The sequence below is a fragment of the Nelumbo lutea genome, chromosome 6 (assembly GCF_056320005.1).
Source record: "Nelumbo lutea isolate HS-2025 chromosome 6, American lotus-T2T, whole genome shotgun sequence".
Taxonomy (NCBI): domain Eukaryota; kingdom Viridiplantae; phylum Streptophyta; class Magnoliopsida; order Proteales; family Nelumbonaceae; genus Nelumbo; species Nelumbo lutea.
This window is the reverse complement of record NC_142689.1, coordinates 67,813,963-67,830,829: the sequence shown is the minus strand read 5'-3', so window position 1 is coordinate 67,830,829 and position 16,867 is coordinate 67,813,963. Positions and strand designations below refer to the sequence as shown.

Sequence of the window (16,867 nt, the reverse complement as noted above, 5' to 3'; positions counted from 1 at the left end):
ACATTCATTTTTTTTGGACATGTATTAATTTCCCAACACTGAACTACCTAAAACATAGTGGGCCTTACAATTGTTTTTATAGATTTTTTCCTTTTAAGTTAAGCTGGAAATCAGCATCTATGACCATGATAGTTTGAAAAAGAAAAAGAAAACGTTTTAGTGTTGATTGTTAACTTGACGCAATCCTCCTTGTTTATAAGGAGGGCTTGGAACCAGTGGTATACAAATTTATATATAAGTATAAAATAATAAATTAATGGATATAAAATAACAGTTTTTATAATATTTATGCGTGTGTGTAACTATCTTATATGTATTTTATATAAAATTCAATCAAGGCTTGGGTCATAAGGAGGTCAAATTGAATTAGAATTTGGTTTGTTCAAGTACATGGTTCATCTTAAGTCTAATGGGTGTTCTACAAAATGAATGTTTTTGTAATCGTAACATCATTGAGGAAAAAAAAAAAGCAAAAAATACTTGTAAATTGTAATTTTGTTTTGAAAAGTAAAACAGAACTTGATTTTATAAGAAAAAACAAGTCATGTTGATGTTCACCAAAAACAAAGATTAATTTGACAAAACGGAACACAATTAATATATACTTTCATATCACTTGATTGAACCCGGTGATTGGGCCATATAAAAAATGGTAGATAATATATTTTCATCCTTTTATTTCCGTGTAAAGATGCTTATGGCATATGGTATGTAGGGTTGTAAATCAATTGGATTTGGATCGAATCAAGTTGCATCTGCATTTGTATAAAACCTCTAAATCCGCTTCCACATCCAATATTTATCTTTTTAGATCTTGGATTATTTTATTATATTTAAAATGTCCAAAAATACCTATCTATCACTGCCCCAAAGTACAGGGTTCTATCTGTAATTTACCTTTTTTGTGTGCAAAACACTCATCAAATCCTTTTATCATTTTAAGTTTTAACAACTTGTTGGTTAACCACTACAATATTGATTTTTTATTTTTTATGGATACTAGAACATTGAACCATGAATCATAATAATATCAAAATATCAAAGCTTGACAAACAGGAACATTGTTACGGTAATTCTCACATTAGCACAAACTTCAACAGTCATCGGAACTTGTTGTGGGTTCTTTCTTTCTTTGTTTCCAGGCCCAGGCTCTTTACCGTTGGCAGTTAAAAAGACCTGATCCGTACCAGTTATTATCGTTTTACTGACTCCTAAACACACGACCCGATGACCGGCCCTACCCTTGCCGGATGCCTAGTTGCCTTCAATTGTCTTCTCGAAGACTTTAAGTTATGTTTGGTTTGAAGGAAAAGGGAGTAAAATTAATACAATGTTTGAAAAGACTTCCCTATCTTTTCCTTCAAACTAAATACAGCCTTAGAAGAGGAAAGCAGCATATAGCATAAGGGGGACATGATCTTTCTATCTTTTGTGTTTGATGCATTTTACCAGACATATAAAAGGCAAAGCATATATTGGACGGTCTTGATCTTCGATTTGGTCTCCCACGGTCTTTGCATTATCATAGCTAGACCCCACTCCCAGAGTTCCAGTGGTGAACCCTCTTCATCCGCCTCTTTTTCTTTCCCTTCGATTCCCCTAAATAGGGTGATCATAAAAAACCGAAAAATCAAAAATTGAATCGATGAAATTAAATAAAAATCAATTAATCTAACTGGTTGGTTCAATATTTTTAAAAACTCGAAAACCAATTATATATAACCTAATATGTTTTATATATATATATATATATATATATATATATATATATATATTTTGATATATTTATTTACAATTTATGTTATAAATACCAAAAAACTAAAAAACCTATAAACAAAACCAAACCAAACCAGTTAAAAATTAAAACGATCAATTGATTAATCAATTTAGTGTGGTTTAACTTTAATTCATGATGTTTCAAAAACCAATTATACCAATTCGGTTTGGAAAATAGGCCATCGTGACTAGGGGTGTAAGCGGATCCAATTCAAATTGGATTAGGCAATATATGAATTCAAATCCGATTAAAAAAATTGATATTCGAATTCGATTAGATATTCGACGGATATTGAAAATTAATATTCGAATTTGAATCCGATTAAATATTCAAATATTTGATTCAATTTGAATTCAACTAATTAATTATTTTTAAATACTTTATTTATATAAAGTATATAAATATATAAATTATTTATATAATTTAATTATTATATATAAATAATATAAAATATTTACAAATTTTTATAAATTATATATAAGAATTAAATAATTGATCGAATTTGGATATTCATCAAATCGAATAAAATCATATCTGAATTTAAATTCGATTAACTATTTAATATAAATAAAATATCCAAATTCGATCAATTAAACATTCAAATTATCTGAATTCAATTCAGTTATACCAAATCTGGAATTCAAAATAGTATTTTCAAATACCTTTGATACCCATAACCGTGACCGTAAACACCCCTTGGCATACCCCTTTGTTTTTTTTGCATCATTTCTTTTCTTCCCTGCCCTGCACTTCATGCACTAACGACACTAACCAAATTGCTTTACTGCAACTAGCAAGTTCTCGGGATCTAGTAGTATTGTAGCAATTCAAAAAGACTTACGTGTACTGATTTTTTTATGCAACACCTGTCACGTGGTGATTGGTTAGCTCATATGTGCACACCACATAACACATTAATAAGGCTCACACATTCCGGATTTCAATGGTTAAAGTCTTCAGAAGCCCAAGCGAAATAGTCCAAGTCTCCGTCAGGGCACGCCCGCCCAAGCCCAAGGGAAAAGGGATTGAATAAGGAATTAAAAAAAAAAAAAAAAGGAATAAGGGCTGCAGGTTGGGCCGGGTTAGGTCGGGTTGAGGCTAATCCTATCTTAACCCTTTTAAACCCCTAACTTTATACCCCAACCCGGCCTATCCAACCCTAAGTCCCTAACCCTAATCTTAATTAAATTTCTTCAATTCTAACTCAACCCAAAGTTTTGGGTTGGGCTGGGCTTAGGTTGGGCCCAACCCAATCTTCTTTCTATCATTTGAAATCTCATAGTTCTTAATTTCAGATCTTAATTCAATTTTTATTATATATATCAATCCTAGTTTTATTAGAATTTGTTTGTTGATGTTTTTATTGATTATTTAGACTTAGTTTGGAAAGAATATAAATGCAAATATATACAGTGCAAATGCATATAAAATAATATAAAATATAAGGTTTTGTACTCTACCTATTTGCATTTCTACTCATTCCAAACTCAGTCTTAAGTACAAAATTCAGAAAAAAAAGTGTTTGAAATTCTAGTTTATTATGAGTTATGACTTATGATAGATATTTTATGAGCAATAAGCTATGGGTGACAAACAAGAAAGAAGAGATAGAGAATAAAATATTAAAAATATTATTAAAGTTTTGGTATTTTCAATTAGAATTAAGTGAAGTGATTATCTTAAAAAAAGTAAATGATAGTATGTAGTAGGACTATACAACTATCATGCATCTAAATAAATCAATATATGATATCATATAATATATATATATTATAGAGTTAGATTCGGATTAAGTCAAATTGCCTAAAGGATCAATGCTAACTCAACTCAAAGTAAAATCAAATTCATAAATTTCAACCTTAACCCTAACTCGAACATCAACCTCACCCGTTAGACTGGATTATGTTAGACTCGGATCAACCCGACCCAAGTTGCACCCTTAAAAACACTCGTTAAAAGTTGAAACTCGAACATGGACCTAACACCGAAGGAAGAGGATCTTTGGAAAACCGAGATATTGCAAAAAGAAGATGGGGAACAACATCGGGGCCATCCGGCCATGGGCAATGGGCCATGGCATGTGGGTGGGCGTACTACGCAACCTTGAACCTACCTGTCTCAAATCTCGAGCCCACTTGTTCCCTCTTCATTACTCATTAGTATCCAGTCCTCGACTATTAACACGTTTCGTCTCCTGATTAGTGCGAACAGTCACAGACCACACCGACTTTCCTGATTCATTTTCACGACTCTGACAGATCAGGGCCCCACACGGACCCTCCTCTCATTACGTGAAGACACGTGCTGTGATTCTATTGGTTCCCGTCAAGCCAATACCATCACCCTCACACCACCATCCACTCTCTCTGCTGCTTAGCTTTCCATTTCTTTTAACATATTTCCTTAATCGCGTTAGACCCGCGTCAGCAATCTGCTATAAATTCCCTAACCTCTTCATCCATCCCAAACCCAGCAAACGCCACCCATCCAAAACTGAAGTAGCCTTCCTGTCTGATTCTGATCATCGTTGATCGAAGCTCTCTCTTCACTCTTCTTCTCTATTCTTTTTCTTTCCCAATTTTCTCGTTGATCAGCTTATAACGCCGACCAATATGGCGGAGCAACAGCACAACAGCCATGAGAGCGAGACCACCACCACCACCCATGAGCATGATGTTTCAGTAGTTGAGACCAAGGAGCGTGGCATGTTCGACTTCTTTGGTAAGAAAGAAGAAGAGAAGCCTCAAGAAGAGGTGATCGTGACCGAGTTCGACAAGGTGAGCATCTCTGAATGCGAGGAGAAGAAGGAAGATAAGAAAGAAGAAGAGGAGGGAGAGAAGAAGCCCAGTCTCCTCGAGAAGCTCCACCGATCCCACAGCAGTTCTTCTAGCTCGGTAATGTCATCTACTTCTTAAGGAAAAAATTAAATAGTTCTCCTTTAATTCTTTTCGTGGTTCACACTGAATTATTCCAGAGTAGTCCATTCGAACTTCCGGGTTAGAGTTATAGCTCTAAATAAGTAAGCAGGAAGAAGGATGGGGTTGCCACGTGTAGTATTAGTAGTTAAATGGTCATTTTACTTCCCTTCTTTCATTTTACTTGCAAAACTGACATTCTTGGTTGTGTGAAAATTACAGTCTAGCGACGAGGAAGAAGAAGGGGAGGGAGGAGAGAAGAAAAAGAAGAAGAAGGGGTTGAAGGAGAAGATCAAGGAGAAGATATCGGGCGACAAGGAAGAAGAGAAGAAAGACGAGCACGAAGAAGACACAAACATCCCGATTGAGAGATGTGACGACATAGCCCATGGAGAGGTAGAGGCCAAACCTGCAGAAGAGAAGAAGGGATTCCTGGAGAAGATCAAAGAGAAGCTACCAGGGCAGCACAAGAAGGTGGAAGAGTGTGCACCCACCCCTCCTGCCGATTGTATCGGGGAAGCACATGCACAGGAAAGCGAGACCAAAGAGAAGAAGGGAATCTTGGAGAAGATCAAAGAGAAGTTGCCCGGCTACCACAAGAATGGAGAAGAGAAGGAGAAGAAGGAGAAGGAGGAGTGTGAAACCCATTAGTTTTAAGACTGGAGGTTGTGTGTTCAGGATGATGATCACGTTTTGCTTTTGGTTTTTCATGTCTTGATTGTTTCTGTCCTTGGTTTGTGTCATGTGCTTATACATATATGTAAGCTTTTTGTTGTTGGTTTTTTGATGTTCTTTATATATTGCAGTGGAGGGGATACCGGACCCTCGTTTTAATGTTTGTTATTGGCGAGTTTAAAGTAATATTCTTGTTAAGGCATTGATTATTGTCTTGATTTTCCTTTCTTTTTCTTTTTTTAGATCCCAAAGCTTTAACTTTATTCTTTGCTTGCCACTTGCATCAGGCGTCATTAGTGCTTGTCTCAGTCTCTCTACCCCAAACAGCATTTTGTTTTAAACCTTTTGAAAGGTTTCATTGGTGAAACAGAGCGGCAGATATTCACTTTAGACCCGCTTTCTCTTTTCCAATCTGGAGTACTCATGAGTCATGATCGGTCAGTAGGGTTGTTAATGGATCGGATGTTGATCGAATCTAATCCGGTCCATTATAAATGGACGATGTTCAATCCAATGTCCGTACTGTCCAAATTATTCAAATTGGTTTTGATTTAGATCAGGTCCAATCAAACCCATACTCTCTTATCTTATGTCAATAGACCGAATATTGGTTCACTCCTCTAGTATAAATCCATTACAAATTGATAAGGTCCAATTGAATCTCATTAATACTTTTGACCATTAGGTCTGTTCTGGTCCAAATCAATGTGCTGATCAATCCGTTCAAATTATTCGGATGGGATTCAGCCCAAACTCGATACATACCCCAACTCATGAGTGAATAACTTGTAAACAATTAGTCAATTACTGTAGCCATGTACAAATGTGTGGTAGTATTTCTGAAAGGAAGGCAGGCAGGCTGGAGATGAGTTGATAAGGTTATCGAGTATCGACTATTGAAGAAGGGCAAAATGCCAAAACCTTGTAATCTCCTAATAAAACATGAACAAACTAGCGATCAAAACACCCCAAAAAAATGAAAAGGGAAAAAGGGCACCTAATTTTTGAATTTAAAATAAATGGGACAAGATTTTTTTTTTTTTTTTTTGTGCTGATGATCGAGCAGATATGTGAAGTCAGTACAATTGGGTCCTTGTATGCAATAAAATTGATATTTTAGTTTTTTATTTTTATTTTTTTTCATAGCAATTGTATACATCTACGTACCCAGTTACCAGCAACAGGTTGGTTGACTATAGATCTGAGCTCGGTGCCACCTGTCATTCCCACACCTGAACCAGAAAGATCCGATCTGGACACGTGGTTCCTTATTTTGGACAACCATTTGATTGGTATCAGCGAGGCCATATGGGTCTCAGCCAGGATCTAATGCAAGACTCTTTCCAGAGGAAAAAGAACGTACTGCCTACCCAAGAGATCAAAGGTGCTGAACAAATAAACAAGGAAAAAATGAGCAATCATCTGCTGAGGTATGATGTAGATATTTGTGTGTGTGTGTGTTTTTACGTGGTTCTATTCCCAAATTTCCCATGGCTCCACGGCATCAAAATCTTTTAATGGGGGATACTGGAGAGGTATAAGTCACGACCCATCTTGCGGTCCCCGGTCCCAAGGACGCTCCCACTGAGACCCACATTTAATGCCTTAAAATATGTAGGACCCTCCTGTACACACTACCTATTTAAATGGTTTAGCGTTTAGGCAATTTGGTTATTCCAATTTGCATTTGTTATTTTTATTTTGGGTTATGGCATTTTTGTCTTAATATTTTTTTGATAAAGCACAAGACTAGTAATTAAGTATATGTGTTGTATATGAGAAAATTTTCTTTATATTAATTATTTAAATTTTAGGTATATTATAGTTAAGATAGAAATTAAAAATTAACAAAAGTAACGATATGATTAAAACTTAAATATTTGTTATTCAATTCTAATATCATGGGTTTCTCGAAAAAGTCGGATCATTGACCCATTTTTGTCTTACTTTTTTTTTTTTTTGATAAAGCACAATACTAGTAATTAAGTACATGTGTTGCACATGAGAAAATTTTCTTCATATTAATTACTTGAATTTTAGGTATATTATAGTTAAGATAAAAATTGAAAATTAACAAAAGTAAAGATATGATTAAAACTTAAATATTTTTTATTCAATTCTGATATCATGGGTTTCTTGGAAAAGTCGGATCATTGCCCAACATCTAGATAAGAAAATAGCATTGCTTTTGGATTAGTTTTAAATTAGGAAAAATTATAGTCAAAGTTGGCTATACATTTAAAACTAGGCAACAAGTTGGTCCATAAACCAACATAACTCTGACAACAGGCTCTACGTTTCAAATTATAAAAATGTCCACCATGTCATCGGAGGCTTATGTGGCAGTTGCCAATATGAGACTCTTAGTCTATGTTGGACACAACAAAAAGCTTATATTGAAATTGTCCTTTAATGTTGGGTGATTGAAAAAAAAAAGGACTTTTACTCTCTCTCTCTCTCTCTCTCTCAATCTCCCTCACACTATCTGATTCATAGTCATCTTTATCTACTCAATGACTATGTGATTTGAAAATAAATAAAAATGGTTTTTGTTTTTTGTATTTATGTTCTCTCTCTCTCTCTCTCTCTCTCTCTCGTTCTCCTTCAATTTTTCTCATTCTCTTTCTTGGTCGATCTCTCATTCTTCCTTAATTTCTATTGTTCTCCTTCAGTTTTTCTCTCCACTCCCTCTCTCTTTTGTTTTATTTTCTTGTACACTTATATGGTATTAATTAGATCGTATAAAAGAACATAAAACCAATTGGGTATGACTAAAAAATTATTACACCAATTTGATAAAAATTCACAAGAAACTCTTAGTTATGAAATTTACATAAATTGGAGAATGATAGAGATTAAGGAAGAAGGAGATATTGACCTAGAGGGAGAGTGAGGGAGAAGAATGAGAAAGATTGAGGGAGAGAGAGAGAGGTTTTGATTTGGTTATAGACTGAAGTTGAGAGTGGGAGATCAAGAGATGATTATGAGAGAGAGAGAAGAGAGGGAGATCGAGAGACAAAGGGAGTGGAAGAGAAATTGAAAACCTATTTTTGGTATAGGTTTTTTGTTGTGTCCAACATGGACTAAAAGTCCCATGTTGATAACAACCACATAAGCCTCTAATGACATGGCAGAGGTTTTTATAGTTTGAAATATAGAGTTGGTTGTCAAGAGTTTTGTTGTTTTTTACATCAACTTGCAACCTAATTTTAAATGTACAACCGGCTTTGACCATAATTTTTCCTTTAAATTATATATTTTATTTATAGTATATAAAATATTTTTTACTTTTTGCACTTATTTTTTATTTGTCTATGGTATCATTTGACTCAAATCACTAATCCACCATTTAAAAAAAAAATGTTTGATATTAAATTTTGTATTACATTTCCATCATTGATAAAATTATTTCATATGTATAAAACTTATTTTTGTTTAATATAATGAATGCACAATTTTAGAGATATACCCAATATTTAATTTTTATAAATATATAACATTAGATATGTGCACAAAATTTTCTTTGTCGTTTTTTTTTATTTTTGTGATTCTTTGTATTTTCTATTATTAAAAATTTTATTATTTGACTATGACATCATTTAATTTCTAGGTAGTTTTGAATTTGGCATTCCGTTTTTATTATTAACAAAAGTACTTCTTACATTTCATAGTTATTTATTTTAAATTTTTATTATTTAATTATGACATTATTTAATAATCCATTTGACCCCAAATGGTTAAATTACTTACCTACCACCGAGAGGGAAAAATGGTTTTGTTTTCAAATTACTTTTCAAAGTATTCATTTTTATACTATTAAAATTAATATTATAAATTTAATTACAAGAATTTAATGATGAGAAAAATATATCTTAAATATAGGATTTAATGAGAGAGAGAGAATAGGAAAATATTTTTATTTCCAATTGGTTTTAAATTTTACATTCCATTTCCATCATTAATAAAAACATTTCTTATTTATTATACTTATTATTGTTTAATATGTATGTTAAAAATGTTCCTGATTTTTTTTTTATTTTTTAATTTTATCTATTTATTATTTAATCGTGAAAACATGGATTAACCCATTTAACCCAAAATGATTTAATTTCTTACCACCACCTAGATGAAAACACTATTTTTGCTAAGTATATTTTGAAAGTATAAGCTTTTATGTTATTGGAATTATTAATTTATTAAGTATGAATTTAATTAGTAGAACTTAATGATGAGAATAAACAAAAATGACTTAAATATATGATTCAATAAATATGAATGCAAATTAATAACTTAAATGTTAGGTTTAATGAGAGAGAATTGAATGAATTGAATATCTTCAAATTACCTCTTTTCAATTCATTTAATATTAAGAACCAATTACCCTATTTGTCCTCATTTTTTTATCAATAAATTTAAATATAGAGGGGTAAATTTTGTCTTTAGAAAATTTCAGAAATATTCTTGAGGCCATTCGTGCCTTTTAAAGTAATATAGATTATACATGACAATCGGGTTAACTATTTCAAGCAGGATGGATCCAATAATTCACGTCCTATATACAAACCCACACCCCTTTTTTCCAGATCCGACCAAATTTAGACCAGCACTGGTTGAGGAAACTGATGCAAATGTGGGATTAGGATCCTATCACGACCCTAAAACATTTGGCCCAGTTTGTGTTCAAATTTTCAATTTTAGGCCCGGGTTGGATTTGGTTTAAAACTTGGTAATGACCCTTCAGGGAGTATAGCTCCACACAGTTGGTTTAGGTTGTGTTTTACATCATTGCTGTTTCTATCCAAAATATTTTAGGTTTTAATCACACAAATTGGTGAGAAATAGGGCTGTAAATTGATTGGATTTGGGTTAAGATCTAGCTGCATCTACATTCGATCATGAAATTTCTAGAACCGTATTGACATGTAGGATTTTAGATAAGATTTGGATTTAATTCACAACTATATTGTGTTTTAAATGACAAAAAAACTAAAAAAAGGGTTAAAATAACTAATTCATAACATAATAATATTTTATTTGACTCAGATTTTAATTGGATTGGATGAGATTAAATCTGCATCTGATCCAATTATTAACCGGATGCAAATTCTAATATCTTTTTTTTTTTTTTTGGCTAATAACAAGTTCTAATATCCAAATCTGGGATAATTTGATTTGGAATTAATCGAATCGAGGTATCGGACTTTCAAAACCCATTGATAACTCTAGTGAAAAATGTGTTGTCACAACACATAAGAGTTGAGCTTGGATTTCCTACCAACAAACTTTTCACACATCCTTACCCACAAGACACTACAAGCATGCATTGAGAATATCTCCCTTATCATTTATAAAAGATGTTTCCAATACACGACAATAGCGTCTCGTGGGTAGGAATGTGGAATAAGTTTGTGGGTAGTGAGTGCTTGAATAATGTAATTCTTGATGTTATTGAGCTAAGTTGAAGGCTGTCAAGTTGTCCTTTCCTGTCCTTGATTGGAGAAACCTAATAGTCAAATTGGGATCTGCTCCTCATAGAGCAAACCTCACTAGCACATCCTACCATGTATTGCGAACATCTCCCATGAATAATAATATAAAAGTATGGGAGATGAAACTGATACATGGTGGGATGTGCATGTGATATCAATGTGAGGAGCAGGTCCGGACTCCTAATAGTCACAGGAATGCAGGAATCTGAATGGTACATGGGGCTACGTGGAAGGATTTGGTGGTCTTACTTTTAGGTTGTGTTTGATATCATTATTGTTTCTACCGTCAACCTAGGTTTATCAATATAAAATTTTGAGAAATTGTTTTGTTCCATCACATCAGATAACCTTTCCACTAAAAAAATGTATGTTTTGGATTGGTTTTTAGCATTTAATCGTTTATAATAGAAATATCAAATTTGACATTTCACAAAGAAGTGGCACCGTTATTTGTATTTAATACTAAAACTGGAAAGTTTTATGTAGATAGTGGCTTATTTTATCAAAAGTTTGTTTTGATAAACTTTAATTGTTTCTAATAAAAGCAGCAATGATACCAAACATAACCTTACTCTTAACAAAAATGAAATCACACCGACTTTGGTTCATTTTAAAACGGATTGGATATGGACAGACAAGTACGCAGTTATTATTTCCATTGTTCCAAGTCTCATGTAGAAATTACTTTTAAATATTTTTATTCATTTATATAATATAAAATATCAAAATGTTTGTTTCCATTACAGAACAACAGAGACTTGTCCTTCCCCTACCTTTAAATGTTTATACCCATGCATCCTGATAAGTTAATTTGATATTTCACTCCACATGGGCGATTAACTTGTGATTCAGCATATAAGACTTTACAGTCTGACTACCCTTGTTCATCTGCTAATACTATGGCATTGCTTTATGTTACATGGAAGTCTTTTTTGAAGAATTAAGACCTCTCGCAACGTATTTAAACTTTCATTTGGCATCCCATCTTCCTCACTTTCTCTTTCTCAAGTCTGTACTGTTGGATGACGTGTTGCAATGGATGAATTCTCTAAAAAAACATTTCCAAGTCTCTGAATTCTGATAGCAAACTTACAGATAAGATTTAATTTAAATCTTAATAACTATTAGAACCCATTTGGTTTGCAGCCAGAATTGAAATCGGAATCGAAATCCTTTGAATTTGGAATTGGAATGATCTATTATCATAGTATGTTTGGTTCAAACAGTAATTGGGAATGGAATTCCGATTCCATTCAACAAAACAGTTGGAATCAAAATAGCCCATTCCAATACCGGGCCTCTATTCCCGCAAACCAAATGGGGCCTTAGATTCGAGTATATCTCATATATTCTGATTCATTTGTATTCTGCTTTAAGTTAATCTATACTATTTAAAAAAGCATGAATGGCCTCAAGAATATTTCTGTAATTTTTTAAGGACAAAATTTACCCTTCTATATCTAAATTTATTGATAAAAAATGAAGGCAAATAGGGTAATTGATTATTGGTATTAAATGAGTTGAAAATAGGTAATTTAAAAATATTCAATTATCTCTCATTAAATCCGAGTTATCCAACATTTAAGTTATTAACTTGCATTCGTATTCATTGAATCATATATTTAAGTAATTTTTGTTTCTTTTCATCATTTAAGTTCTATAAATTAAATCCATACTTAAAAAATTAATAATTCCAATAACATAAAAGCTTATACTTTTAAAATCTACCTAGAAAAAATAATATTTTCATCTAGGTGGTGGTAAGAAATTAAATAATTTTGGGTCAAATGGGTTAATCCATGTTGACATGACTAAATAATAAAATTAAAAAATAGATAAAAAGAAAAAAATAGAAATTAAAAAAATTGGAAACAATTTTAATTTACATATTAAACAATAATAAGTATTGTAAATAAGAATTATTTTTATTAATGATGGAAATGAATGTAAATTTTAAAACCAATTGGAAATAAAAATATTTTCCTATTCTCTCTCATTAAATCCTATATTTAAGATCTATTTTTCTCATCATTAAATTCTTGTAATTATATCCACAATATTAATTTTAATAGTATAAAACTAAATATTTTGAAAAGTAATTTGAGAACAAAACTATTTTCTTCCCTCCTCGTGGTGGGCAAGCAATTCAATCATTTGGGGTCAAATGGATTAATAAATAATGTCATAATTAAATAATAAAAAATTAAAATAAATAACTATGAAATGTAAGAAATATTTTTATTAATGATAAAAATGGAATGCCAAATTCAAAATCTACCTAGAAATTAAATGATGTCAGTCAAATAATAAAATTTTTAATAATAAAAAATACAAAGAAACACAAAACAAAAAAAAAAAAAGATTGAGAAAATTTTGGGCACATATCTAATGTGATATATTTATAAAAATTAAAATATTAGGTACATTTCTAATATTGTGCATTCATTATATTAAACAAAAATAAGTTTTATACATAAGAAATAATTTTATCAATGATGAAAATGTAATACAAAATTTAATGTCAACCTAGAAATCAAACAATTTTTATTTTTAGATGGTGGGTTAGTGGTTCGAGTTAAATGATACCATAGACAAACAAAAATTAAGTGTGAAAAATTAAAAATATTTTATATAATGTAAAGGGAAAATTATAGTCAAAGTCGATTGTACATTTAAAATTAGGTTGCAAGTTGGTCCAAAAACCAACAAAATTCTAACAACCGACTCTACATTTCATTTTGTAAAAATCTATGCCATGTCATTGAAGGCTTATGTGGCTGTTGCCAACATGGGACTTTTAGTCAATATTGGACACTACAAAAATCAATAGGCTTTTAGTTTTTCTCCCACTCCCTTTGTCTATTGATCTCCCTCCCTTCTCTCTCACTCTCGTAGTCATCTCTCGATCTCCCACTCCCTTTGTCTCTCCCTCTTTCTCAGCTTCGATCTATAACCAAATCAAAACCCTTTCTCTCTCTCTATTGTTCTCCATCAATCTTTCTCATTCTTCTCCCTCTTGGTCAATATATCTCATTCTCCCTCAATCTCTATTTCTCCAGTTGGTGTAAATTTCATAGCCAAGAGTTTTTTTGTAAATTTTTCTCAAATTGGTGTAATAATTTTTGAACCATACCAAGTTGGTCTCATGTTCTTTCATACGATTTGATTAATACCATATAAATGTGTAAGAAAATAAAACAAATGAAAGAGGGAGCGGGAGAGAAAATAAAGGAGAATGATAGAAATTAAGGGAGGAGAGATCGATCAAGAAAGAAATGAGAGAAATTGAGGGAGAACAATAAGTAAAGAGAGAATGGGAGAAATTGATATAAAAAACATAAATACAAAACCAAAAACCATTTTTATTTATTTTCAAAACACATAATCATCGAATAGATAAAGATGATTGTGAGTGAGACGGTGTGTGCGTGTGTGAAAGGGAGAGAGAAACTAAAAACCCTTTTTTCTTATTGTCCAATCACCGAACATTAAAGGGCAATTTCAGTATTTTTTTGTTGTATCCAGCATGGATTAAGAGTCCCATCTTAGCAACAACCACATAAGCCTCCAATGACATGGCGAGGGTTTTCATAATTTGAAATGTAAAGCCGTTTGTTAAAGTTATGTTGGTTTATGGACTAACTTGAAACATAATTTTAAATGAACAACCAACTCTGAATATAATTTTCCCTAATTTAAAACTAATCCAAAAATAATACTATTTTTTTTTCTAGATGGTGGGTCAATGATCCAAGTTTTCCAAGAAACCCATAATGTCATAATTGAATAAATATTTAAGTTTATTTTTAATTTTATTGTTATCTTTGTTAATTTTCAATTTCTATCTTAACTATAATATATCTAAAATCCAAGTAATTAATATGAAGAAAATTTTTTCACATGCAATGCATGTGCTTAATTACTAGTATTATAAAGAGTTCAAAATCATGCCGGTCAATTGGATTTGGAGCTCTATCTCCAAGTAATACTAAGTTTCTATTTTAGCTGTCTAAGCTGATATTCAATAGAATGATCTGAAGCATTAAAAAATACTGTTTGGGGTCATTTTCCAACGAATCTCAAAATAACTAAGCCTTATAGGTTATGCTCTTTATCGACTAGTTGCTTCTTTCAAATTCAACTGTTGATCTAAAACACTCTAGGGCATTACAGCAATTCTAATGGTGTGTTGAGTATATATTAAGACTCAGTTTGGAAAGAGTAAAAATAACAAAATATATACAATATAAATAAATACAAAATAATAGAGAATACAACGTTTTATACTCTACAAATTTATACTCCTTCCAAACTGAGCCTAGAAAGATGACAAATGCAAATATGTATAGTGCAAAACTTTATATTTTACATTATTTTATATGTTATTATACTCTTTCCAAACTTAGAAAGATTATAAATACAAATACATACAAGACAATACATAATACAAGGTTTTGCACTCTATATAATTGTATTTACACTCCTACCAAACCAAGTCTAAGGCTGCGTTTGGAAACGATACAAATAAGTGTAAATGCACATATGTAAAGTGTAAATCAGTTCATATAAATTACAAAATTGGGTTAGTTTTGCATTGACAAACTTACCTTCTTACCAAACAGACTTTTAGCTTTAATGGATGCAAAAATAAATTCTAATAAGCATATGCCTTTTTTTTTTATCAAAAACCTACTTGAATGCAAATTTACTTCTTTTTTATTGTACTTTTACATCTTATTATCAATATAAATATGCATTGATCTATCAATGTTGCCAAACACAGGCAAAGTGAAACAGAATGCAAATTTACCCTAAACCGGGATTTACACTCCATTTACATCGTTTCCAAACACAGCCTCAGACTCAATTTAAAAGGAATACAAATATAAATATATACAGTACAAATACATACAAAATACATAGTTTTACACTCTATATATACATACTCCTTCCAAACTGAGCCTAAGAGACAGTCGCCCATGTTTTAGGGGAATAACTTCGCATGAGTTATCAGAGGAGCATGTTGACCGCTTGACTTGCGAACCACCCTAATCAACCTTTCAGCAATTGCTTTCTCTATGGTTGGTTTTTTTAAGCATTGTTAATAGGAGCCGATCTCACACTTCCCACCATTGCACCATCGCTAGACCGAGAAAGGCAAGCAAGGCTGGGTTATCCTAAGGTTGTGTTTGATTTAAAGGAAAAGGTAGGGAAGGCCTTGTCCCAACTTTTCCTTCAAACCAATCACAGCCTAATTGCAACATAATACAGGCATAGTATTCTAAATACAGCCTAACCCTTCAAGCATCTCACAAACCCATGGCTTTCTGAATCTTATGAAGCCGGTTGCTAAAATTTAAGGTCCATTTGGCTCGGTTGGAATTAGAATTAAAATCAAGATGGTCTATAGAAAAAGTCTATTTGGTTCAGATACAAATCAAAATGGGAATTAGAATCAGTTGGACAGTAATGAGAATGGAAATCCAATTTCACCCAACCAAACAGTAGGAACTAGGAATCAGAATAATCCGACTCTGGATCTTCTGCACACGTCTACCCACAACGCACTATCCCATGTAAATTGGGAACATCTCCCCTTGCATAGAGGATGAGATATTCGTCATGTGTGACTGCAATGTTATATAGGTAAACATGGACAGAATTTGTGGGCAGGAGATCCAGACTCGAATAATCCACTCCAGTCAGCCAGACATACCTATAAAATTTAAAACACCGGTGATCTGCTTTTTACCTGGGTTCCAAGTATGTTCTGTTTTATTAGGAGCAGACCTGTTCATGGGCTGGGCTTCGGGCCCGATTTTACACCGTCTCAGGCTCAGGCTTCGGATCGGGCTCATTAGAATTTTGACAAAAGCCAAGACCGAACCCGGCCATGAACAAGTCTAATTTGGAGGTAGCAACTAGCAAGCAGATGCGAACCAATCACATAGTCTAGTTTTGGGACCCTTTATACTTTAGTTTTTCACTAGAGGGCAACCTCACCAACTCAG

At 32.5% G+C, this 16,867-nt stretch overlaps 1 protein-coding gene across 1 annotated transcript; it reads left to right on the top strand.

The window, feature by feature from the left end:
• The first annotated feature begins 4,136 nt into the window (after positions 1–4,136).
• On the top strand, positions 4,137–5,569 carry LOC148849415 (uncharacterized). The gene is made up of 2 exons (XM_088951988.1): positions 4,137–4,671; positions 4,915–5,569. The coding sequence occupies exons 1-2, from the start codon at positions 4,390–4,392 to the stop codon at positions 5,341–5,343; spliced, it is 711 nt and encodes a 236-aa protein (XP_088808114.1). The 5' UTR covers positions 4,137–4,389; the 3' UTR covers positions 5,344–5,569.
• The last annotated feature ends 11,298 nt before the right edge of the window (positions 5,570–16,867 follow it).